We start from the raw sequence: 26460 nt of genomic DNA on the forward strand, positions 1-26460 counted from the left end.
TCGCATTCTCAAATGCTAAATAGTTACTTTTATTGTTTGAGAATGTAAAATCATTCTATAATGCATTCCAAGAATATATACAAATCACAGCCCTACATTTGTTTTGAAATATTTAAAATCCATTATATGGAACATGCCGAGGGATCAGGTCGGGGTTTTACATCTTTTTGTTCAAACTCTTGCTTTGAATGCTAAATTAGTAAGACTTTAGGGTTAGGGTCAGTCTTCCTTAGGTTCTACTAGACTTTCTATTTACTCTTTTGTAATATATTTCCACTTCTTTCATATAAAAATATAAATTTCAAAGCTTGGGATCGAGTTTCCACCTTTTAAGTTTCAAATCCCGCGTTTTTCATTTGTTTATGATGTATTTGATGAATTTACTAACTGACATTATAGCTAGCAAGACCTTTTCCTGCATTAATTACCTCATTCATTGTTCGTCAGTCTGTCTTATCAAAAAAAAAAATGTTGTCGGTAGCCATAGACCGTCGACCTTCCCTAGGACACACAGTCACTCTCTCTCTCTTTTTCTTACGATCAGGATCGTCTCCTTGACGTGCGCCAGGTGCTGCTAAGGGACATCCAAGCACTGAGCTGAGCTGTGCCGCACACATCTTGATCAACGGGTCAAGTATCAAGCTACTGCAGGGAGACCATACGACTACTACACTTTTAAGAGTTTTGGTTTTCTTGCTGAGTGGTAGAGTGGCTTAATTGGTTATTTTGGTTTAGACTCCAGACGATGTGTGTTACATTCCATTGGAGTACATGATTCAAAGACGTGATTTGGCCTGAGTAAACAAGCAGTTGAGGAGGTTTTATTGCGATGGAACCAGCAGTTCTTGCAATCTCAAACAAGGTTTCTGGGGTTCTTCTCATCGTTGTTCTTTTGTTGAATTGTTTCGCATTGTTAATATCGGAAGCCCAAATCTTACCAGATGAAGAAGGTGCGTACTTTTAATAACTCACTGAAACACTCTTAATTTCTCAGTGAAAATTGAAATTTCTCTCTTGAAATTTAAACGTGACCATTAACAGTACAAGCACTGAGAAGCATAGCGACGAAAATGAAGAATAGGTATTGGAACGTGAGTTCAAGTTCCTGCAGTGGGGGTGGAGGTTTAAACGTGACCATTAATAGCCCTGACTACTGGAGCAAGAGCAACGTCACTTGTAACTGCAACAACACTCTTTGCCATATCACAAATATGTAATGCTTCCAACTTCCAACTGTTGCTGTGATCTGTTTTTTGGTTTGTGTTTAATTTCCTTCCTTCGATCTTCACCTTCTTTTTCATTCTTTGAATTTCAGTCAGCTAAGGGGGTTGAATCTCACCGGAGTTTTACCTGAAGAATTCGCTGATCTTCCCTATTTGCAAGAAATGTAAGTCCTCCTCTTCCCTACTCAAGTGTCCTTAGTGGGCCTTAAACTTTGAATTCAATTCTCCGATTGTTTCCACATAAAAAGGAGGGGAGGAAAATAATTCCGTAAATTTTCATGGGGTGCGATGGTCATTTTGCATGGCTCTATGTCTAGGCACGTGATTAGGTAGCGTTCTTTTCCCCAAATAAGTAATACCTTCTGGTTCAAAATTACGGATCTTTGTCCCCTCCAATTCCCTGCCTAGCTGCCCAATTCCCCCAGTGCCTCTAATAAGGGGGGAGGGGGCATAATGACCACCTTACCTTTGTGTCCGGGTGGGATCCACCCCCCTTATTGCACACACTGGGGAACTGGAGGTGATAATCTTTAACTACTTTAAAACACTTTTCAAAAAAGAAAACTCATTTTTTGGATGAATTTCGTCCAATGAGATGGATATCTGAGCGTCCTTTATTACTTATACTTGTGACACTCATCCAATATCGGTGTGATATCCATGATCTTTACTAGATTCACCACCCCGGAGTGGCTTCGGAATGTATGTATGTGTATACTCTTTATTGAAGTAAAAAATTAACATGGATGATAAATAAAGGCCAGTAATCAATTTTTGAAGGTTCTTCTTGCATGATTTTGCAAAACAAAGAACCTTACACAGTCACCTAGATCTACTACCAAGTGACTATACATGGTAAGCTTGAATGAAGGATTTTCATGTTAATACACATTTAAAATGCATCCAATGGTGGTCACTACACTTGAGATGATAAAAATCTAAGAACATGTTCTTGGCCACCGTCGGATGCACTTTTCCACACTTGAGAGGATAAAAATTCTTGAATGAGGCTCAAATCTTTATGACAACCAGTTCTCGATGTTCCCTATTCACATTTCTAGGTTTTGAGCAATTCAAGTTGCTATGTGACAAACCAAACCACTAAAAGATCTAAGAATACCAAAAGCTCCCATGGAGCTCTGAGGGAGTGCATGATCACATGGAGGCTGGATCAGATTCTCCTATGCCTTTATGGAATCCACTTACTTTCTTGGATTCCATCTGTGTGCCATAGGCGTATTAGAATGGTTCTAGTACTAATCAGGACTCGATCCCATGCACATATGTTTTCTTTGACATGTGCAGCCAATTTAAACCATACCCTAAGTATATGACAGTTGGCGAAAGAACACATCACTTGTTCACATACTGTCAATGTATTGTAAGCAAGCGTCCACTATGTCTATCTCTCACTTCCTCCTTTCAAATGACCCTGCCCTCCTCTATGATACCTCATTCTACTCCCCCATTAGTGCTGTCTCTCAGTTTACTGGACACGTGTACCTATCCCTCTCCCCCCACCCAAAAGAATAAATTGAAACCTAGAAGTGGTGAGGGGCTTTGGCGCCATTTTTTTCCAACCGTCGTTTTAACTGAGACAAAGTAATGTTTTTGTGAACAGAGACCTAGCCCTAAACTATCTGAATGGATCAATTCCTACTCGTTGGGCTCGGATTCCTCTCGTCATCATGTGAGTTACTTATTTTTCCTCCTCTTCTACTGCTCTCCTGCATTTGTAGTTTCTAACTCTTAAGTTGCCTGGTTTCAGTTCTTCCAAGAACCATTTAATCAGGTAATCTAACCTAACCGAAACTGTTGTGCGTTGCAGCTCTCTTTTGGGAAACCGCATCTATGGATCAATTCCTAAGGAGATTGGGGGCATCGCTACGCTGGAGGAGCTGTGAGTATCGATGAACTAAGCTTCTTGGTAGGTTAGGACAGTGAAATGACGCCTAAGCCGATTTTCTCATTCAAATTGTCATTTCCAGGGTCTTGGAAGATAACCAACTTGAAGGAACCCTTCCTCCAGAGCTTGGTAATTTATCACGGTTGAGGAGATTGTAAGCTCTCTTCTCTTATTATTCCATTGTTTCCTTTAATACTTATGGTTTAGGTGAATATTTCGCACATCTCTCTGAGCATACTGATCACAATTACAGAGCCTCTATTTAGTCAACTGAAGAAAAATTTGTGTTTCGGTGGCAAATAGTTTCTGTTATAGGAATCCATTTTATTCTTATAGTATCTAGTAGATGGATTCATGTCTTAGTCTTTGAAACCTACTTGCCCAAAGCTGATATTTGACTAAAGAACATGGTACATATTGAGATTTGGTAAGGATACTGCATTGGCAAAGATTGCAATTATTTGTATCTACAGAAGGGGTAGGTCAAGTCCAGGAATATTGATAGTCTAGAATCTGATGAGGAAAAAGAAAAGCTATCGCAATTCTCTGGATATGGGTTCCATAATTTGAGGAACTGCATGTGGTAGAGGAACTAAAATTGATTCTTGTTTTTTCTCTCATCGCCCTAATACTATGACCCATAAGAATAAAAACATTTGTACATATCTTCTGAATATCCCACATTACTGAGCTTGCTTCACAATAGGTTACGACCAAGGATCAAGAACTTGGGTTTCGACCTGGCTGAAACTGAGATTTGGTTGAAACCAACCGAAACCAGGTCGAAACTTGGTACTTTTTCCCATTCATGGGGAAACCTTGGTTGGAGGGGTTTCTGTCGAAACCAAGTTGAGATATGCCTTTCTCGGTCGTGATGAGGTATTATATAGGCCTGGTTCAAGGTGGTTCAACCATGTTTCGACTGAAACATGGTCGAAACTGTCAATACCGAGTCGAAATCATGTAGTTTTTAAAATACTCCTCCATCTTGTCTCGGAAACCTGTGAAACCGAGATATCTCAGTGGTTTCGACAGGTTTCGACCGAGTTTTCTTTCCATGGTTACGACTTGGATGTAACAGAGTGATGGAATTGGTGATCATAATAATGCCTTCTTTTTGCCAAGACATGCATACAAGCTTACTTTGTAAAAGGTTACTTTGGGTTCATATTTTCTGAGGTAATCATAGTGCTCGATCCAAACTAGGAATTTAATCAGGTGATGGAAAACTCACCAAGGTATACGATTATTTCACAGAATAGATAGTGTCGGTTTTCAGTAAAATGACTTAGTAAATTTGTTCCTCTTATCCACCATAACCAAATTAAGATAGATCTCATGACAGCAAAACTTCATCGGTAACCCCTCTGCTCATGCCAATTGTAGTATGAAGTGATATTTCAAGTGTTTGTTGCAAGCATGAATCAACTGTAAGTATTTTGTTGGTCTATTTTATGTTTAGATAGAGGATCATAGAAACAGAGATTTTGGAGAGGAATTTAGCTGTAGAGAGAGGGTTTTGCCTTTGTTTTACTGAATTATTCATTTTATTTTTTTTGTCTTCAGCTCTTATATACATTACCTTCTCGTGGTTCCACTAATTCATCCTCAACTTGTTTGCGTGGGCACGTGTAATTTTTGATGTACTACAGGAAACAGTGCTAGTAACTTATTTTGTTATTCTTTTCTTGTAACTATTTTCTGAGAATAAGTGAGGAAGAGATTTTCAACTACATTAGGGGGATAGGTGAGACTTGAGAGAGAAGAGGTGGGGGCTAGAGTGAGCTAAGAAATCTCCATTTTCGCTGCTTGGTAGGAATATGACTGAAATCTCATAGCCTAAGTATCATTAATCTTATCAGTCTAGTAATTTGATTGCACTTTTTAATGGTATAGAAGAAATAATGGTTACTCTTAAGGATAAGCATTGACTAGACACTGTCTAGGTTCATTGTATTTGTATGACTAGATAAGGACTGTAACCAATGTAAGACTAGAACCAGAATAGATTTAATCCCAGGCACGATCAAATAGAAAACCCTTCAATAAACAAGAAATCATATGAGGGAACCAAGAGAACAATGGGAACTCAAATGAGGGAACAATTTCCTTGGTTGAAGTAACAAATAAAAACCCACAAATTTATAACCTGTTGAAGCAGCAATGATCTTGATGTGATAATCTTCAAGAAATCGATGTGACAGTCCGTTGAAAGAAATCCTAGTAGCTTGTAGCACTCTTGAACTCGATTTGACTGAACTAGGGTTTGAAATCAAGAACCGATGGAAAGGGATGAGGGAATGGAATGGGCATCTCATCCTAGGCCTCTCACCTATCCTATCTCAAGATTTCAACATTGCATAAGCAACTTTTCTATTCATTCAAATTCGTGTCCAATGCTGGCCTCCCTTACAAACTTATATAGAAGACTTAAAAATAGACTTAGACACTAAAAAGGAAAGGCCTAACCCAATCCGTAACTAATAAGGTATCTTAAATTGACTAGGAAAGTGAAATAATAAAGAAAACATAATCAAAGTAGGACTCTAACTAAACCAATGAAATAAATCCCGTTTTCCTACTTTGTACCCATATTTTAGGTTCATTAAATTGGCCAATTACAAAGAAAACACATGGAATCAAAGGTCCAATACATACATAACCCATCCCAAGGCTTATTTCCACTAAAATAAGCTCTCTAAGTGACTTATTTGCATCAGTAACTCAGCCTTATCTAGCATACCTTATTTGTATCAATCTTTCCCTCTATAAATAAATAAAGCCTCTGTCATTTTGACAAGCCAATCTATTCTTGTCAACTTGATATCAGAACTCAATACTTTGGGTATTTTTTCAAAGTTTTTTTCATACTACACAAAGAAGTCAGCCCTACTCAGTAGAGGCTTCAGCCTTCCAAGGCTGAGCATGGCCACTTGAGACGTGCCGCCTTAACTTACCTGTTGACTCACTAACCATGCTATGGCTTCACGCCCTAATGACATTCCGCCGGCCACCAGGCCCTCATTGATCACTACTAGGGCTTTTTCCCTTCTTTCACTAGCTGCCAAGACTCACCGAGGCCCTCCATCTTCTTGTGTAGGCTCTCTTGCCACCGACAACCACCGCCAGGCCATTATAGGTCCTCTGCCTTGGCTGCCTATTTCACTACTGGTTTTTCACTTATTAGCTACTGCCTTCGGCCTATGCATCTTCTCTAGTGAGTGATCTCTATCTCAGGCTCAGCCCCGCTTTATTATTTTTGGGATTATCTTTACCTCTTTATACATGGTGGAGAGTAGTGCTACCTCTACCGGGGGGGAGTTGAGGGTGGTGTGGTGGGTCGTCTTGAAACCCAAGGCCATAACCCTACACTTCATGTAGGACCTACTACTTTGAATTGGACCAATTATCTCACTTGGTCCCGAGCGTAACTTCTTATCATTCGAGGTAATAATTTTTTGGGGTACTTGAATGGTGACACCCCAAACTCATTGACCCTATGGTGGTTAACAATTGGTTGGCTAATGATACCCTCATCATGTCACTTCTGTTGAACTCCATGGAACCCACTATTAGCCCAAGCTTTGTCCTGTTCAATTCTGCCAAAGAATTATGGATGCGGTCAAATAGACATATGCACAGATATATGAACTGCAAAGGCCAGTTCGTGAGACTACTTAAAAGGAATTATCCCTTCCTGCTTACTACTCTACCTTTAACACACTGTGGCAACACTTGGACTTCTATCATCTTGTTTCCATGGTCTGTACTACTGATGCTAGTACATTTCAGAAGGAGAGTGAGATGGAAAGAGTATATGAATTTCTTACGGGACTAAACCCGGAATATGACCAAATCCATGTTCAAGTTCTTGGTCGTGATAAATTCCCTATTTTGCTTAAGGCTTGCAATTTGGTTCAACATAAGGAATGTCATCACTCTGTTATGTTGCCCACTCTTGTACCTTCTCAATCAGCCATGGTTACTACTCCTCAGGTGGATCTTAGTGCTACGAAACCGGTTGCTTCTGCCAAAGAGCTGGTTAAGTGTGATTACATGGCTCTTCCTCTTGCCCTTAGGCTCATATGCTTGGGACTAGTGATGGTTCTTTATCTACTATAGTCTCTCCTTTTTCTTCAGAACAGATGATGGCTCTCTAGTGTATGATGACACAGTTTGGTACTGTGTCTCCCACCATGGCTTCTTCTACCTACTTCTCATATCGCTCAATCATGTATCTTTCATGTTTCTTCCCCTTTCAGTTCATCATGGCTCCTTGAATCAGGGGCCTTTGATCATATGACCAGATCCTCTAATATGTTTCGTAACTATCTCCCTTGTTCAGGTAAGGACAAGGTCCAAGTTGCCGATGGGCCTTCGTCTGCTATCTCTAGTAAAGATTCCATTTTGTGCTCCCCTACCATCTCTTTACCTTCTGTTCTCCATGTCCCTAACCATTGTGCCAATTTGCTTTTCATTTATCATCTCACTATTGATCTTTACTGTTCTGTTCACTTTTATTCTACTCATTGCGTTTTTCAGGATTTAGTGACGTAAGCAATGACTAGATATGGCAGGGTACATGATGGGCTGTATTACCTAGACCCTGATATCAGTGCATCGCTTCTCTTGTTTCAGCTCACACTCTCTGCGCAGACAACGCTCTTACTCAGTTACATCAATGGCATTGTTGACTCGGTCATCCTTCTTTTCGTGTTTTAAGTCATTTATTTCCGCCCTTGGTAAAGAATTGTATTAATGGCCAGTTTACTTGCAATATCTGTGAACTCACTAAGTACACTCAGTCTTCTTATTTTCCTAGTGATATTTAAAGTGTCATTCCTTTCTCTATTATTCATTCAAATTTATGGGACCGTCTAAGACTGTTGCTAGGGGTAGGTTAGATGGTTTATTACATTTAATTATAATTGTACTCCTTTGACTTGGGTTTATCTTCTCCGGTCCAATTCCGAGGCATTTTCATGTTTGGTCTTTTCATAATATGATCAAGACCATGGTATAAAATCTCGCGAAATATCGGCGATATATCGCCATATTTCGTGAATCTCGACATGTCCGAGATACGAAACACTTCCGAAACATAAAAATACAATATCTCGTCGATATATCGTGATATATCGACGATATATCGTGGATCTCACGATATATCGCGAGATATCACGATATATCGCGAGATATCACGATATATCGCGAGATATCACGATATATCGCGAGATATTGTAAAAGTGATAAATAGTGTCACACTAAGGGCCTTATAATTCCATATTTCGCAGCTCTTGGTCGATATTTCGACCGAGAGCCGCCGAAAATCAAATTTTCTCTCTTCTTCCTCATTTTTTGCTTTTCTTCCTCCCTTCCAAGCCTCATCCAAGCATTGTTGAAGCGCCTTGTCGCGGGAAGACGTCGGAGGGTCATCTAAGCTCATCATCCAAGCCTATTTTCATTATTTAAGGTAAATTATATTTCTCTAAAACTATTTTTTTAAAAAACTTTGTACAAATGTTGTTGGATGTTGATGATATTAATATATGTTAGACACCGGAGGCCGATCTACTGACCTCACGGTGTCGAAATTTTTTCCCATATGTATTTTTTTTTTTTTTTCTGGTTTTAAAAATTCATTTTCCTACAACTAAAATAGGAAATAATTATGGGTAATATGACTTAGATGGTAATGAATTAAATATATGTTAGACATTAATGGCCGATCTACGGCTTCAACATGTCGGATTTATTTTTCTGCTCTTAAATAATTCTTTTAATTTTGAAAATTAAGAAAAATATATAAAAATTAAAAAAACAGAAATAAATAAGGAAAAATATGAGTTTTAAGTTTAAAAATAATGAAAAATATGAAAGTTATTTCTATATGTTTTGAGAGGCATTACATGTATATTATGTTTACTAATTTTTGGTTTTGTTGTGTTAGGTCAATACTTATATTAACATTATATATAAAAATTGGTTTTAATTATGTGAAAAATATAAGGGTTAGGGGAAATATTAAATAACTATACAAGTGTATTAGTAATCTAAAAGTGTCAATTGAAGTGCATCTACATTAAGTTTTTTAATTATTTGTGTTACTTACATTGCGAAAACAAGTATCATTATGGCGGATCGTGATAGACAACGTGCGAAGGGCAAGCAAAGGGGGGAAAGTAGTCAACAAAGGGGGCGGAGGGAACAAAGAGAACAAAGGGAACAAGAGAAACCAGCCACCAAGCATAAGGGTGACATTGCGTGGTTACATGGTACTCCATTGATGGGGATAAGAGAAAATCTATATGTAACTATTGTCACATGCAATTTATGGGAGGTGGGTCCAGGAGACTTAAACAACATCTGATAGGATCTAAAGATGTTGTAGGTTGTCATATGGTCCCTACCGAAGTAGCCAGGAGATTGGTGATAGTTTGAGGGGAAGAAAGAAGAGGAAGGCGACAAGCAAAGGATAAGAGAACAACTTGAGGATACGGGAGGAGTTCGATGGGAGGAGGAAGACGATACAATGATGATGATGATGATGATGACTCCTCCGATGATGATGATGACATTGCAGATGCGATGACATACAAACAAGCGAGGAGGCTAGGGATTTTAGGCGGACTGTTTCAAGGAGTAGAGGAAGTTTTCAAGATGATCGAGACAAAGAGTAGGGGTAGTGGAGGAGCCGGCGTCTGGAGGTCCTAGAACTTTGAATCCTTTTAAAAGATCACAAAGTGTGAGGGCAACCCCAACACCTCTACCAAGATCAGCACCACCATCAACATCCGATCCTAAATTGTATAAAAAGAAAGGAAGCAAAACCCGTAATCAAAGGAGCATGGAAGGGGATGAAGGGATTGGTTAAAGAATCAATAGCTAAGTGGATGCTATACCATACCATCCCAAGAACACCGCACAAGGCCCCCATTATGATACCACGATAGATACCATTGCAGAGGCCGCCCAGGATTTAAGGGCCCCACCGCATATGAGGTAATGAATGTTTATCTACCTCAACAAAATAGTGAGATTGATGAGTACATTAGTGAGATGAGGAATATGTGGGAGACATATGGGGTGACTATAATGGAGATGGATGGACTGGGCCCTACTGAAAGTCCATCATCAATTTCATGGTTTATTGTGATGGGAGGACGGTGTTCCTCAAATCTGTGGATGCATCCAAAGAGATAAAGGATGCAAAATATATTTCTGATTGTTAAAGGAAGTAGTGGAAAAAGATGTGGGTATTGAGAATGTTGTCCAGATTGTAGCGACGATGGAAGTAACTTCAAGCCGGCGGTGAGAAGATGATGAACAATAGTAAGTACCGGCTCTTGGACTCCTTGTGCAGCCTATTGCATTGACTTAATGCTAAAAGATATGAGAAAGTTAAAGTTGGTGAAGACTGTGGTTGAAAGTGCAAGACAAGTCACCAACTTTGTATACAACCACTCCTATGCACTCAATCTATGAGGGGAAAAATGTGGGGGTGACTTGGTTAGGCCTGGCATCACAAGATTTGCCCAACTACATTGCTCTCAAAAGCATTGAGACAAAGAAGGCCGGTGAGAAGCATGTTTTGCTTCGAGGAATGGTTTGAATGGAAGGGTTCCAAGATCGCAAATGGGAGGGAAGCACAAACAACGATGTCATCCGAGGACTTCGGACCAAACTAAGCAAAGTGGTGAAAGTTTTAGAGCCGTAGTTAAAGTTCTACATGTTCGCCGACTCCGCTCCGAAAGGCCCAACCATGCCAGTCCTATATCCGCAATAGACTTGATGAAAGATAGTGCTATAGTGTGGCTCCTCAGATAGCAAACACTTCTTAGATATCATAAATACTTCTTGGGAGAATCAACTTATGCATCCATGCATAAAATTTGGTGAGTAAATTTGTTTTATGTTTACTAATTCATAGTATTATTATTTACTAATTACCTATGCATTTGACAATACCTCTATTCTATATGTCATATTTCAAAGATACTACTTGAACCCTAAGTATCAATATAACAATAGGCTTGGGTTGGAAACTCAACTTATTGATCTTGTGAAACAAGTAGTGAAGAAGTTGGAGCCGGATGGTGCACTACAGCAATTTGCAACAATGAAGTGAGTTCATTTGGAAACTCAACTTATTGATGCTTTCAAATAAGTAGTGAAGAAGTACTTACTAATTTTCCCACAGGGTGTAGATCAAGGTATTTAGGGATGCATGGGAAGTTTTGGAACCGAGGCTGCGATCTGAGGCGAGCACGTGGTGATCTTGGTAATTCTTTTAAGTTTTAAATTACATATGTATTGAAATTTGAAAGTTGAAAGTTGAAACAACATTTGACACATGTCTTTTTGTTGTAAACTTGTAATGCAATGAATGGTGGGTGTTGTATGGGGAATCGGTGAAAACTTAAGAAGAATAGCAATTAAAGTCCTCGCCCAAACATGTTCTCGCATCCGTTGTGAGAGGGCTGAGTACCTTTCGCACTCATCCACTCAAGAGGCGCAATTGGGGTCTCAACGTTTATCGACATGGTGTATGTGCTACAACTTGAGGCTGAAAGCCGCAACACATACGCATGGGACAGAGGGACAGAGGGCACCATTGATCTAGCCGACATCTTTCAAGTTGACTCGGACGATGAGGACCCTATTGTGGATTGGGTGAGGATAGAGGTGAGCCGGTGTTGGATGAGGAGGGAGGTAGGCCCGACCCCGTGATAAGCCGAGATTGGTGTTGATGTGGACGAGTATATGGGCGGCGCAGGGTCGAATACATGCGAGGAAGCCTCACCATACCATTCCCGACCAGCTGGTGGATGTTGCTAATGATGAAGATTGGTCTAAGTCCTCAAATGATGATGATGGTGATGATGGTGATCTTGGTGGTGGTGATGGTGATCTTTGGTGGTGGTAATCTTGGTGGTGGTGATGTTGGTGGTGGTGATCTTTGGTGAAGAATATGACGGCATGTGAGAGCGTTATGTGGTAGGTCGGAGGCCCAGGATACGGCACTGTAGAGCCACTCCGATTCGCTGGAGAGACACGTTTGATCGTGCCACCACTGAGATACGGACCACGGAGCACGTGCCCCGCACCCCCGCCCCTCGAGAGGCCCCTACATACATACTGGCAGAAGCGTGAGGGTCGACAAACACGATTGCAACTCGATCACATGGACATTGATAACCTATCTAGCTCTGTTGGTGGTTTGAGTATGGGTGATAGGGAGGGAGGACCCCTGGACATTGGCGTGCCCCATCTTTTGGCCTTACATACGCACTCCATTGGCATCGGATTATGGTGCATCACAACCTTACGGTGGATATGGATATGGATCATCATCATATGGGCGTTTAGTGGGGTAGGGGACTATGACTACGACCCTAGTCCCGAGGGACATCTTGGATCATCTTTTGTAGATAACATCTTTGCATACCCTAGCGGACCTAGCTACCAACCTCACCGACCATACATGCGACCGATGCCATCGCTCTTGCTTGCGGCGCCAACATCATATCACGATGGATCATCTTCTTCAGAGGTGGATCGATTGGTAACCCTAGTTTATATCCTAGGATAGGTTACCTACGATATGTTGATGATTCCATTTACGTGACACTTGTGGATGACTACACTCGTTTCTTCTCCGATTCTATACCGTGGTCCACATATGTCCTTCAAACGAGAGCAATGGACGTCGACTCGGCGAGGCATGAGTGGAATCGATCCAGGGAGGCACAAAGAACTACTATTAGCAGTTTAGCACTTGTAATTTGTAACTTAAGTTGTGATTTCATTAATCTATGTGTATTTAACTATTTATACATTAGGTCGGCGACGTATGTCAATCAAGGGTGCAAGCCCAAAACACCAATTTGAATTCACATTTTTACAATTTTATGGTTTAAATGTGTTTATTAAGCTTAAATAAGGTCAGTCCATGAAGTTTCAGGCCTAGATATGGCCAAATACCCCGAGATGGACCCCGAAATATTGCTGAAAAATGCAATATTTCGGGCATATTCATGATATCTCGGATATTTCGGATATCTCGGTAGGCCCGAGATATCGATATATCGCGAGATATAGTAATATGATCAAGACCCATTGCCATACCTAGGTTAAAATTTTGTAGAACGATAATGGAACAAAATATATAGATGGTTCATTCCTTCGGTACCTTGTTGAACATGGTATTTTATCCCAAACCTTTTGTGTTCGTACCTCGGAACAAAATGGTGTACCAAAAAGGAAGAATCACCATCTCCTTGAAGTCACTTGTTCCTTAATGTTTACCACTCATGTTCCAAAATTCTTTTGGGGTGATGTGGTCCTTGCTATTGTCTTCCATATAAACCGGCTCCCTTCTAGTGTCCTAGACTTCAAAACACTTGTTAGTCTCCTTTTGGATCCTTCTCTTGCTTCTCATCTTCCTGCAAGGGTATTTGGTTGTGTCTGCTTTGCTCACAATTCCTCTCCTTCTCGATCCAAATTGGATCTGCGGGCGCTCTGTTGTATTTTCCTTGGGTACTCTGCTTCTCAAAAAGGGTACAACTGTTATCATCCCCTTTCCCGTTGTTTACTGGTTACAATGGATGTTACGTTTTATGAAAATGAGTCCTCCTACTAGTCTTCTTTATAGGGGAAAGTGTTGAGGAAGAGCTTCCTTCTCCTTTGGTTATTGATACTGTTCGACTTCAAGGGGAGAAGATAGACACTGATCATGTCATTGGAAAAGGGGATCCACTCAGTTACTCCAAGCGAAAGGAAAAGGTATCCATCTTAGATCCACCATGTCCACCTATGCTCCCGGATTCAACCCCTTCATCTCAGACATCAGGTAATGATACTCCTACTGATGATGTTCCTATTGCTATTAGGAAGGGAGTTAGAAAATGTACCCAACACCCTATGTGCCTATCTCTAATTCTGTCTCTTATGAATTGTTGTCTCCTTCTTATCGTGACTTTGTTTCCTCTTTGTCCTCTGTATCTATTCCTTAGGGTTGGAAAGAAGTTGTCACATATCCTAAGTAGGAAGATGCCATGGTAAAAGAAATGTAGGCCTTGAAGAAAAATCAAACATGGGAGTTTGTCCCTCGTCCTAAAGGAAAGAGGTCAGTAGGCTATAAATGGGTGTTCACTATAAAGCAGAAGGCAGATGGAACAATTGAGCAATACAAGGCAAGATTGGTTACCAAGGGCTTCACCCAGACCTATGGGATTGGCTATCAGGACACTTTTGCCTCTGTTGCAAAAATGAACTCTATTCGGGCATTGCTATCCTGTGTTGCATCCTTGGATAAAATCTCCAACAACTTGATGTAAAGAATGCTTTTCTTAATGGGTATCTCGAAGAAGTATACATAAATATCCCCCCAGGATTTGAATCATCATCTACAGCTGGCAAGGTGTGTAGATTATGAAAGTCCCTCTATGGCTTCAAGCAATCACCTCGGGCTTGGTTTGGGAGGTTCCAGAAGGCTATGCAACAATTTGGGTATAAACAGAGCCATGCTGATCATGTATTATTTGTCAAACACAAGGATGGGAAGGTTACAACCTTTATTGTCTATGTAGATGATATTGTGATAACAGGGAGTGAAGATGCAGAAATCTCCTTGCTAAAATCACAGTTATCTACAGAGTTTGAGACCAAGGATTTAGGACCACTCAGATATTTTCTAGGGATTGAAGTAGCTCGTTCAAATAGGGGTGTCTTCATTTCCCAATGAAAGTATGTCCTAGATCTTTTAAGTGAGATAGGGATGCTTAGCTGTAAACTTGCGGACTCGCCCATTGAAGTTAATCATCAACTCAGTTGCAATGGAGGTGAACCAGTAGATATGGACTGATATCAGCGACTTGTAGGCAGATTGATATACCTCTCTCATATCCAACTAGATATTGCTTGTGCAGTTGGTGTTGTGAGCCACTTCTTGCATGATCCCTTGACTAATTACCTTGAGTCTGTATACCAAATACTGAGGTACTTGAAATCAGCACCAGGAAAGGGTATTTTATCTCCAACAATAGCCACATGAAGTTGGAATGCTTTACCGATGGAGACTGGGCCAGCTCCATTGATGATCGACGCTCTACCTCGGGATATTGTACATTCCTTGGGGAAAATCTGGTTACTTGATGCAACAAAAAGCAGTCACTGGCATCCAGATCTAGTACAAAAGCAGTGTGAGCCTATCTGGTTTAAGATTCTTCTTGAAGATTTGGGGGTAACATCTGAATTCTGAAGAACCTATGAGGCTCTACTGTGACAATAAGGCAGCTATCAGTATAGCCTATAATCCAGTCCAACATGACAGGACCAAACATATTGAGATTGACATACACTTCATCAAGGAGAAACTTGAACAAGGCTCAATTTGCATCCCATTTGTCACTTCAGAGAATCAGTTAGCTGATGTATAGACTAAAGGGTTGACTTCTAAGTCAATCCATCCTGTTGTTAATAAGTTGGGCATGATGGATATATCTGCACCAACTTGAGGGGGAGTGTTAAGGATAAGCATTGACTAGACACTGTCTTGGTTCGTTGTATCTGTATGACTAAATAAGGACTGTGATTCAGCCTTAGGTAGCATACCTTATTTGTTTTCATCATTCGTTCTATAAATAAATAAAGGCCTCTATCATTCTGACAAGCCAATCTATTCTTCTCAACTGTTATGTAATTATTTTTGTTGTTGTACCATCATTGTCATCATCAACATTCAATATCTAATTATTTTTTCTATTATTACCATTTCAAATGAACTCATTGTATATAGCTTTCTTACTCTTGCAGCATTGTTTCTGCGAACAATTTCACAGGAATTATACCGGAAACATATGGCAACCTTACTAGCTTGGAAGTATTGTAAGTTGGGAGGTACTTGTTTGGACAGTTTTTTAATTTTTGAAATAATGAATGCCTGAACTGGCTTGCTATTTGCAGTATGATAGATGGGACTGGCATCTCTGGGAAAATCCCTTATTTCATTGGGAACTGGACTAAACTTTCTAGACTGTGCGTACCAGATTTTTAGCAACCTTTCTACAATTTTCTGCATTGGATAAATTTAGACAAATATGATGATGGTTTTTGCTATTTTCTAAGGATATCTTATATGGGTTTTTTACAACTTGTCTATTGCAGTGATATGCAGGGCACGTCCTTGGAGGGCCCTGTTCCTTTTCATATCTCCCTCTTGAAAAACCTAACTGCACTGTGAGTGCACCTTCTAGAACTTCTAAAAATGTTATATTTAATCCATTGGCCTTTATTGTGGTTATGAACTGAAGTAGAATATTGAGGGATCGACTGAGAATTTTTTTAGTGCATTTTGAATTTCAGGAGGGTATCTGACCTTGATGGGTCAAATATGAGTTTTCCTTTCCCTGACTTGCGGAATCTGACAAATATCTATGAATTGTGAGTTTTTCCCTTTCAGTTGAAGGAATTTATTGTGAGTTGAAAGATGGATGTACTTCACAACATGACATTAGCATGCCAGTTTGTCTATGGTTCTGCTGCTCATGAGGACTTGGCTTTCTTTGGTGGTGTAGGGTACTGAGAAATTGTTCTCTTATGGGTCCAATCCCAGAATACATTGGAAAACAGATGCCAGCTTTAAAAACTCTGTGAGTTTCATTAGATGGAATTTCCCCCCTTTGAACTAAGCTAATTTTTATATTTTTCTGGATGGATTTTGCTAAAAAATAATCCATCAGAAATCAGTATTTGGGCTTTTCAATTCTATTTCACATTCTCTTCCCAAATTGATGGAATAAACAATGTACTATGATGATCAAAGGTGATGGTCACTGACAATCAGAAGTCATGCCATGGATTACTTTTAAGTCTAGTTCTACCACTCTACCCTGGTTTTAATTTGAGAAACGTGAAGAATAAATAGGAATCAGATGGCCTTCTTTTGTTCAACGGAGAAATAAGCAATTATTGATTTGACATAGGTACGGTACCGCATAAGGACAACATACTTCAAGTTTCAAAAGAGTAAATATATTTATGAATGACCTTGTTTAGAAACAGTTGAAATGGCTTCTGATTATACCCTTCCAACATAAGAAATATTGGCGGTTCAGCAGAACCTGAAGAAACCTAAAGTGACTCATCCGCAACTCAACTCAATTCCACTTAACTAAGCCTTATCCCAACTACACTACATGGCTTAGTTACACGGGTCCTATTTCTCCATTCAACTATATTGAAAGCCATACTTGTTCTCAACCCTAATCCATGGATGTCTTTTCTCAGCCTCTCTAGCGAAGTCTTTAGTCTTACCTGTTGCTCTTTTAACTCCTCCAACCTGAATCATATGGCTCCTTCATAAGGGTGAATTCAAAGGGCTTCATTGCATGCCACCTCAAACGACTTTTTTCCAACTTATCATGGGTCAAAGGTACTCCTAAATTACCTCTAACGTATATATTCTTTATTTTATTTTTCCTACTTTTACCACTCATCCATCTCACCATCTTCATCCCAGCTACACTAATTTTATTTATATCTTGTTGCTGTACTGCCAATTTTTATCTCAACATACCGTTGCTGGTCTTAAAGTTGCCCTATAAAAATTTCCATTGAGTTTTAGTGGAATGCATTGATCAAACAACATTCTAGAAGTACCCCTTCACTTCATCCACCCTGCTCTAATTATGCAACATCATCCTTTATTTTTCCTTCTTTATTAATGATTGAACCTATGTTTCTAAAATTATCACTTTGAGTTATCTCCCTTTCTTCAATTCTCTTCACCCACTTTCAGTCCTACTTCATGTGGTTGTTTTATTCATCTTATCTTTAAAATTTTTATTTAAAAAAAATGTGTGGCCATAAATTTAACTTTGCCTTCATCTCTGCTTTTGTTTCTTCCAGTAAAACTATATCATCAGAAAAAAAACATACATGAAGGGTCTGGATCCTCAATATGTCTAGCAACTCATGCATGATTGAGTATTTTAAAGTTTCAGTAGACTTGGACTTGTCTAATCTTTTTGCTGTTTTTAAAAGCTCAGCTCCTTCTTTCCTTGAGGAGTACTTGAAGAGTTCTAGGTCAACCAAGGTAGTGTTGAATATTGTACCATGAGGGGGAGAGTTAATGTTAAGTCGAGAGTGGGAGAAGTCAAAGTTGAATTATAGTCTAAGTTAGTCATTGTTATTAGTTAAGTCTTGAAGTCTTGGTTATTGTATTTGATTGTAATTTTAACAATAGTAGGACTCTTAATAATAACAGTATAAGTGGTGGACCTAGGCCATGATAGGTTTAATTCGGAATCCTATCATGGTTCTAGGATTCTCCTTCTTCTTCATTCTATTGCAGAATGGTTTACAGGTTCTTGAATTTGTTCAATGGCATCAGGGTGGGTTCGATCAGTGGGTTGAAATTGTTTCTTCTTTCCCGTGTTTGACAGTCTCTTTTAGGGTTTTCATGGTGGTCAGCAGCCATTGTATCAATATGAAAACAAGGATTTAATCATGATGTTATCTCCTCTCTGCAAATGGAATTTTCTGCTGATGATATATATTCTCTGTGTATTAGGTTTTCTCGTTGGATTGTTGAAAGATCAACACCATATGGCACCCCAGTTTTGGCTGTCATATTGCCCCTTGCGATGTCCTGATTTGCAAATATACTATCACTTGCGGCAGTCCTATTTTGGGGAATTTTCTGGTCTCAGGTGGTACTTCTGAAACTGATTTGAGTTCATTGGAGTTCTCTTATGCCAATCAGTTCGACCTGGTACTTCATGAAACAGATCACCTCCCTAGGGCAACTCAAACTCCTGGTTCCTGCCCCCATTAGCTTCTCCTATCATCAGAATCACACCCTGAAATGTGCTTGAGTTACCGCCAGTCCCTGATTTCAGAACTACCATTCGATTGCTTGCTAGTTTCTAGAATCTCTTCTTGCTGGATTCAATATGCATTGATATTGCAATATAGTACCTGAAATTTCAGGTTGAACCCCCATCGTATGAGGATGTTCGAAGTCCTAAAACCAATTGGGTTCTCTGCCTTGGTTGGTGTCGAGAGGTTGAAGACAACCTCAATTCGTTGTTGTCTTTATGCCCTGTTTTATTTTTTTTTTTAATTCCTTCTTTCTTAGTTTCCAAAATTGCCCCTCCCCACCTTACTTATCCTCTATTAGCCTTATTTTTAGTTGCTTCCAAGTTTATCCCTTAACTATAATTCATAAACCTCTTGGTATTTTTTCTTTACTTTAGCAACCCTTGAAGTTCAGAATCAGAGATTGAGGAATGATATGAGTTGTCATTAATAATAGAGGTCCACTTTATTTATAATGTAGTTACAACCCTAAAGGGGTAAAAAGGAAAAAATAAAGTAACCCTAATAAAACCTAATGTATAGTGCTAATGTTCTAATCCCACGGTTCTCAACACTCCCCCTCAAGTTGGTGCAAATATATCATACATGCCCAACTTGGAGACCAGTGGATGAAACACCTTACAATTCAAAGTTCAAACCTTTTGTAAAAACGTCAGCAAGCTGATTAACAGGACTAACAAAAGGTATATAGATAATCCGTTGCTTAAGCTTCTCTTTGATGAAGTATCTGTCGATTTCAATGTGTTTGGTCCTGTCATGCTGGACTAGATTATGAGCAATACTGATGGCAGCCTTGTTGTCATAGTAGTGGCACATAGGAATATAGGATCTTTAGAAGTAGCTACCAAATCACTCAATAATGATGGCAACCTTGTTGTCCTAGTTATATTCTGATGGGATTTTATTTTTTTCCCCCCTTTGTAGAGACCTGAGCTTCAACAGGCTGAATGGTCAAATCCCAGATTTTCAGAGTTCAGCGAATCTGCAATACTTGTATGTAAAAACATTTAAATATCTTTATTTTCCTTATAAATGTCATTATTTTATTTTATTCACATGTGATTACTGTTGTTCATTGATAAAAATCAATCAAAGAATCTTTATTCCATTATTTGTGGTTACCTATAAAAAAAGGGTATTCCCAGTGCACGAGGCTCCCGCCACTGCAGGTCTGGGAGGATCATAATGTACACAGCCTATGATTTGCACTTTATTGCACTTTCTCACTGGCATTGTCATAGGTCTCTGTTGCACAGGACAGGGCCATCTAATTCACCTTTTCTTATCAATTATTCCTTTTAATATGTCAATGATAAACTTCTTCAATCTCACGGTAGGCATTATATTGTTTATGGGCATAGGTTTCTCACTAACAATTTGGTGACTGGAGAAGTACCAGATTGGTTATTTACAAAAGACAAAATAAGAATGTGAGTATTTCTACCCATCAAAAGCAGAGTCATGGTTCATAGGATCGTTTCACCTATATGTGACTTCTTTGCTATGAATTTCACACTGGAGACATTTATGGTGACCATGACTCTTGGCTTATTATCTTTTTATCAAAAAATACGGTACCATCATAAGATACTGCTTTGTCTTGCAGTGATTTATCCTACAACAATTTTACTGGATACGCCTCACAACCCAGCTGTGCACAACAAAATACTGTGTATATTCAGTTCCCTGTACTATCTCTTTTGGATTTAAATATTCAGATGGTTTTCTTTTTTCCTTTATGAAAATTTGTTTGCTCATTTCTTAACAGGAACACAATTGCCAGTTATTCATCTTCAGAAGATAACTCGTAAGTTTGTTGTTTCATGGAATGTTTATTTTTCTCGATTAATAAATCATATGAAGAAAATGAACACATCTGCGGAACTTTTTGCAGAGTCGCTTGGTGCTTGAAGAAGGACCTCCCTTGCTCTGGGAAACCTAAATGTAATTGTAAAATCTCCACATCTTTTGAGATAACAAAACATTAGAGCCTTTATTAAGGATTTATAAGTGGCCATCAGGAACTGATCATATATGAATTCATTCCCTTGATTCCAATTACACATGCAGACCATTCATTGTTTATCAATTGCGGAGGCCCGTTGATTGATTTTAATGGGGAAGAGTATGCAGATGATTCACAACCTAAGGTGGAGGGTGCATCATACTTCTATCCTACTGACAGATGGGCTTCTAGCACTACAGGAACCTTTTTGGATAGAAACAATCCTCAGTACTCGACCACAAACACATCAGTGTTGAAGATGACTGATCCATCCATGTATATGACAGCTCGCATTGCTCCTGTCTCACTAAGATATTATGGCCTCTGCTTACGAAGTGGTAGTTATACAGTGCGGCTCCACTTTGCTGAAATAATGTTTACAGAAGACCAGACATACAGCAGCCTTGGTGGGCGCATATTTGATGTATTAATCCAAGTGAGTGACTGACAGATTGTTATCATCGGTATTCTTTTAATCATAGTACTTAATTGCTCCCAATTAATTTCCTTCAAGGAAACTAGCCTCTGGTTCCATTTCTTTTTATGTATTTTTTGAATTTGTCTTCTAGTTAATTTTCCATCTACTTTCGGAAGAACATTGATGATCATTTTTCTTGACATTGTTTTGGTTTCTTGCAGGGAGAAATACTTTTGAAGGATTTTAATATCGCAGAGGAAGCTAAAGGGGTTGGTAAGAGCATCATTAAGGAATTTAACAATGTTATTGTCAATGGAAGTACTTTGGAGATCCACCTCTACTGGTCAGGAAAAGGGACTGCTGGAATTCCCAGTAGAGGAGTATATGGACCCCTAATATCGGCTATTTCAGTGACGCCAAGTAAGTTTTTTGCCCACTTTTCCTTTTTCCCATTCTTCTCATTCCTCATTATTATACTGTAACTTGCTTAATTGTGCAGATTTTGACACAAACACTGGACTATCTGTTGGAGTTATTGTTGGTATCATTGCTGCTTCATGCGTTCTCGTAGCATTAATTTTAGTAATCCTTTGGGTGAAAGGTTGCTTGGTAGAGAAGGATCTCGATAACAAAGGTGAGACAAATGGAACAAAAACTTGTGTTTGTAGCACAATGCATTGTCCTAGAATTTGTTGCATGCTAGTTCATATGAAAAACCATTTAAAATAGAAATCCTGGTAATTATTAGGCTTAGAAAAATTAATATGTTAGATGTTGGCAGGGAGGATCTCCATATGGTCTTTATTGACCTAGAGAAAGCTTATGACTGAATTCCTAGAGATTTAATCTGGCATGTGCTATGGAGGAGAAATGTTTCAAGTAAATATGTGGACATAATTAAAGATATGTATGATGTTGTGGTGACTAGTGTAAGCACCTGTTAGAGTTAATAAGGGTACTTTAGGCACATGCCCATTATATTGTTATTTGATGTAATGCGTTTTTACCTTTTACCTCCCTTGGCTATCTTATATTAGCATGGGGAGTAAGGATTTAATTTTCCTTTCTAAGTTAAGTGAATCAATATAGGGGAGAGATGAGAATACTCTGCCACAAGTTCTACCGAATTCTCTCTCTTTTTCCTTGTCTTCATCTTCTTCTTATTTGCTTCCTTTCATCTCCTAAATTCTAACTTGGTATCAGAGCTCCATGGTTTGAGAGTCGTATTCCAAATTATTTCTTTGTTCTCTTACATATTATAAGAAGAGGGAAAGAGGGTTTCAGAAAAATAGTGATGAGATGAAGAAAAGACTGATTGTTAACCATGCAGATGTGAGAGGCAGTGTGAGGTGAGAGGCCTAGGTTGAGTGTGAGATTCAACCATCTATCATATCCCTTTATTTTCTTCTTTCATATGTAAAAGAAAACGAGAAAAAAAGTTCTGTTATTTAATTCTATTTTTCCTATTTCCTTGATCCTGTAGCAGTTGATCGCTCACTGGTTCTTCCCTGGTTCGAGGTTGATTCTGCATTAGTGTACATCAATAGGCTCTTGAACTTATCCTCCCCTCTCCTTTACTGTTTAATCATTGTTTCCTTGCATCACACACATACCATATCTTAGTATAACAGATTCGCACCTACATATATGCTTAGTATTTACAAAAAGTAGTACTAATGTTTTATGTGCCACATGACACATATCATTGACTGGATTGCTTATCATTATAGTTTCATCTGTGAAGGACTATTACTAATTTCGCTGAACTTAGCCCTAGAGCTACAAACAGGTCACTTCAGTTTGAGACAGATTAAAGCTGCAACTGGGAATTTCGATGCTGCAAATAAGATAGGCGAAGGTGGGTTTGGACCTGTTTATAAGGTAAGTCTGGATTCATAGCTTCCTCTCATCCTTCTCATTTATCACATCAATCTGTATCTTATTTTGTGGGTTGAGCCTTTAACTTGATTTGGTAGCTCTGTGTGCTGCAAAACTTTGATCTTTTCAATTTGCTTCAGCCTTCGATAGGAAAAGGTGAAAGGTAAAACATAAAAGAAAAGTGTTGGCAAGGGTGGGGGGTTGGGGAGGTAAATTATAAGGGAGGGGTATAGAAAAGAAAATGTAAAGCATTTTTGTCTCAAGTTTCATATTGTTGTGTTTCCGTGAAATATTGATTCAAATTTTACTTATGTTATGTTAGGGTACACTATCAGATGGTAAGGTTGTTGCTGTCAAGCAGCTGTCCTCCAAGTCCAAGCAAGGGAACCGTGAATTTTTAAATGAAATAGGCATGATCTCTGCTTTACAACACCCAAATCTCGTAAAGCTTTATGGATGTTGTATTGAAGGAAACCAGCTATTATTGATTTATGAATATATGGAAAATAATAGCCTAGCTCGTGCACTATTTGGTAAATCCTAAACTTCCATATGTTGTAGGATCTTTACTATTTGACAAAAGTGCATGATATTTGTGGCCACTGTTTATAATTGGTTTACACAACAATTTATGACCGAATAATATGTTGTGGTACACATTTAGGTCGTGAAGATCAAAGGATGAACTTAAACTGGCCAACAAGGCATAATATTTGCTTGGGGATAGCACAAGGTTTAGCTTATCTTCACGAAGAATCAAGACTGAAAATTGTCCATAGAGACATAAAAGCAACTAATGTGCTACTTGACAAGGATCTTAATGCTAAGATTTCGGACTTTGGTTTGGCTAAACTTGATGAAGAGGAGAACACCCATATCAGCACCCGAATAGCTGGAACTATGTGAGTGGTTTCTTTCTCTCACTTTTTGCTTTTCTACATGTGAGTGATTTCTTGTTTTTTTTTCCACTAAAATATCTGGGACCCACATTCAATTCTTTTTTTAACTTTGTTCCTGAATTGAACTGGTCTGACCAAGAGATTAAGTTCGGGTCACATTGCAGACCAGGGAAGGGGTTAGGCACCCCCTTAAATTAGTCTCCTAATTGCTTGGCATTTTTATTAGATAATAAACATTTTAAAATATAGTACAACTTATCAAAGGAAGCAATAAAAATGGAAACAAGTTGAAATCTAATCATTCCTCATTTAGCACAAATCTAAGCCTACCTCAAATATCTTGAATCAATTAAATGAGGAAATAAAAGAAAACTCACCTTAACCATGTGCGTTGCAAAAGGAAAGTTAGAAAATATAATACAAGATACTAAAAATCTTACTAACACGAAAGGAGTATCTACCACATATTACAAGTGTGAACAATAGCAGATTAGTAGAAGAAAAGAGAAAGGAGGAGGAAGAAGAAGAGGAAGATGATAGACTGCAATCCTTTTGGGGAGAACAATCAATACGATTATTCTCCCCTCTTCATTATTATAAATAGAATAGGGCCAAAATACAGAAGAGACCAAAAGCCCCAAAATACCCTTAGTCTCGGTATTAGCGTCAGGCGCTAATACCGAGATGCACATTCTCATATTCTAATACTCCCCCTCAAGCTGGAGCATAGATGTTAATCATGCCCAGTTTGTTACAAATATAATCAATTCTCAAACTCCCCAAAGACTTAGTGAAAACATCAGCAAGTTGCTCCCCTGTACGAACATGTTGTGGAGCAATAAGACCTTCGTATAACTTTTCTCGAACAAAGTGACAGTCAACCTCTATGTGTTTTGTCCTTTCATGGAACACAGGGTTGGAAGCAATGTGGATAGCAGCTTGATTGTCACACCACAACTGTATAGGCGACTTGTCTTCAAACTTCAACTCAGCCAATAATTGATTCATCCACATCAACTCACAAGTAATCTGGGCCATAGCCTGATATTCTGACTCTGCACTAGATCTGGCTACTACTGGCTGTTTCTTGCTCTTCCAGGACACCAAGTTTCCTCCCACAAAGACACAACACCCAGTAGTAGACCTCCTATCCACAGGAGAACCTACCCAATCAGCATCACAAAGCCCCTCAATCCGTCCATGACCATGATCAGTGTAGAGTAGACCACGACTTGGAGCCTTCTTGAGGTACCTCAAGATCCAAATCACTACATCCCAATATAACGTCCTTGGAGAGGACACAAACTGACTCACTACACTGACTAGAAAGGCAATGTCCGGTCGAGTCACAGTGAGATAATTCAATTTACCAACAAGTCTTCGATATTTTTCCGGGTCATCAAGAACATCACCACTATCACCTGTCAACTTCAAATTTGGATCCATTGGAGTATCCAAAGGTTTAGACCCAAGCATACCTGTTTCTGCAAGCAAGTCAAGGACATACTTTCTCTGGGAGAGAGAAATACCTTTGCTAGACTGAGCAACCTCGACCCCAAGGAAATATTTCAACTTGCCAAGATCCTTGGTTTGAAATATATGCTGTATATGTACTTTCAGTTGCTTAATACCTTCAATATCATCATCTACATATACCACCAAAAACATCTGCCAGCCTTGCTATGCCGGCAGAACACTGAATGATCACTACCACACCGAGTCAGCCCAAACTCCAAAGCCACATCAGAAAATCTCCCAAACCAGGCTCTAAGAGATTGCTTCAAACCATACAACGACTTCCTAAGTTTGCAAACCAGACCAGACTTCCCCTGAGCAACAAACCCAGGAGGTTGCTCCATATAAACCTCCTCATGGAGATCACCATGAAGAAACGCATTCTTCACATCCAACTGAAAAAGAGGCCAATGATGAGAAGCTGCAAGAGAGATCAAGAGACGAATAGATGCAAGCTTGGCAACCAGGCAAAAGGTATCAAAATAATCAACCCGATAGACCTGGGTATAACCCTTGGCGACCAATCTTGCCTTCAAATGGGCCAAGGAGCCATCGGGATATCGCAAACCGTTGCATATTTAGGTTTTTATCGTGTTTTGAATCCAAGAGTGCTGAATCACTTACCAAACTGGAATTTCCCACATTTACCATACGTGGAAAATCCCAGGCGGCACATGGTGCACCCAAGAAGGAGCCACATGGTGAGGCTTACACGCCGTACCTGCCATCCTTCT

At 39.2% G+C, this 26460-nt stretch overlaps 1 protein-coding gene across 1 annotated transcript in view; it reads left to right on the forward strand.

Moving 5' to 3' along the window:
- The first annotated feature begins 803 nt into the window (after positions 1-803).
- LOC122651005 (probable LRR receptor-like serine/threonine-protein kinase At1g53440) overlaps positions 804-26460 on the forward strand; it is a 28338-nt gene continuing 2681 nt past the window's right edge. Inside the window, exons 1-22 of the mRNA XM_043844351.1 lie at positions 804-950; positions 1042-1213; positions 1316-1387; positions 2845-2913; positions 3052-3123; positions 3212-3283; positions 15946-16017; positions 16096-16167; positions 16297-16368; positions 16495-16572; positions 16707-16781; positions 19936-20004; positions 20373-20441; positions 20618-20683; positions 20780-20818; positions 20906-20955; positions 21082-21452; positions 21656-21854; positions 21934-22068; positions 23206-23315; positions 23635-23845; positions 23977-24214. Coding sequence (XP_043700286.1) covers positions 830-950; positions 1042-1213; positions 1316-1387; positions 2845-2913; positions 3052-3123; positions 3212-3283; positions 15946-16017; positions 16096-16167; positions 16297-16368; positions 16495-16572; positions 16707-16781; positions 19936-20004; positions 20373-20441; positions 20618-20683; positions 20780-20818; positions 20906-20955; positions 21082-21452; positions 21656-21854; positions 21934-22068; positions 23206-23315; positions 23635-23845; positions 23977-24214 — 2504 coding nt within the window. The 5' untranslated portion in view covers positions 804-829. The remainder of the gene's footprint in view (positions 951-1041; positions 1214-1315; positions 1388-2844; positions 2914-3051; positions 3124-3211; positions 3284-15945; positions 16018-16095; positions 16168-16296; positions 16369-16494; positions 16573-16706; positions 16782-19935; positions 20005-20372; positions 20442-20617; positions 20684-20779; positions 20819-20905; positions 20956-21081; positions 21453-21655; positions 21855-21933; positions 22069-23205; positions 23316-23634; positions 23846-23976; positions 24215-26460) is intronic.

This window comes from Telopea speciosissima, chromosome 2 (assembly GCF_018873765.1).
Source record: "Telopea speciosissima isolate NSW1024214 ecotype Mountain lineage chromosome 2, Tspe_v1, whole genome shotgun sequence".
NCBI classification, from domain to species: Eukaryota; Viridiplantae; Streptophyta; class Magnoliopsida; order Proteales; family Proteaceae; genus Telopea; species Telopea speciosissima.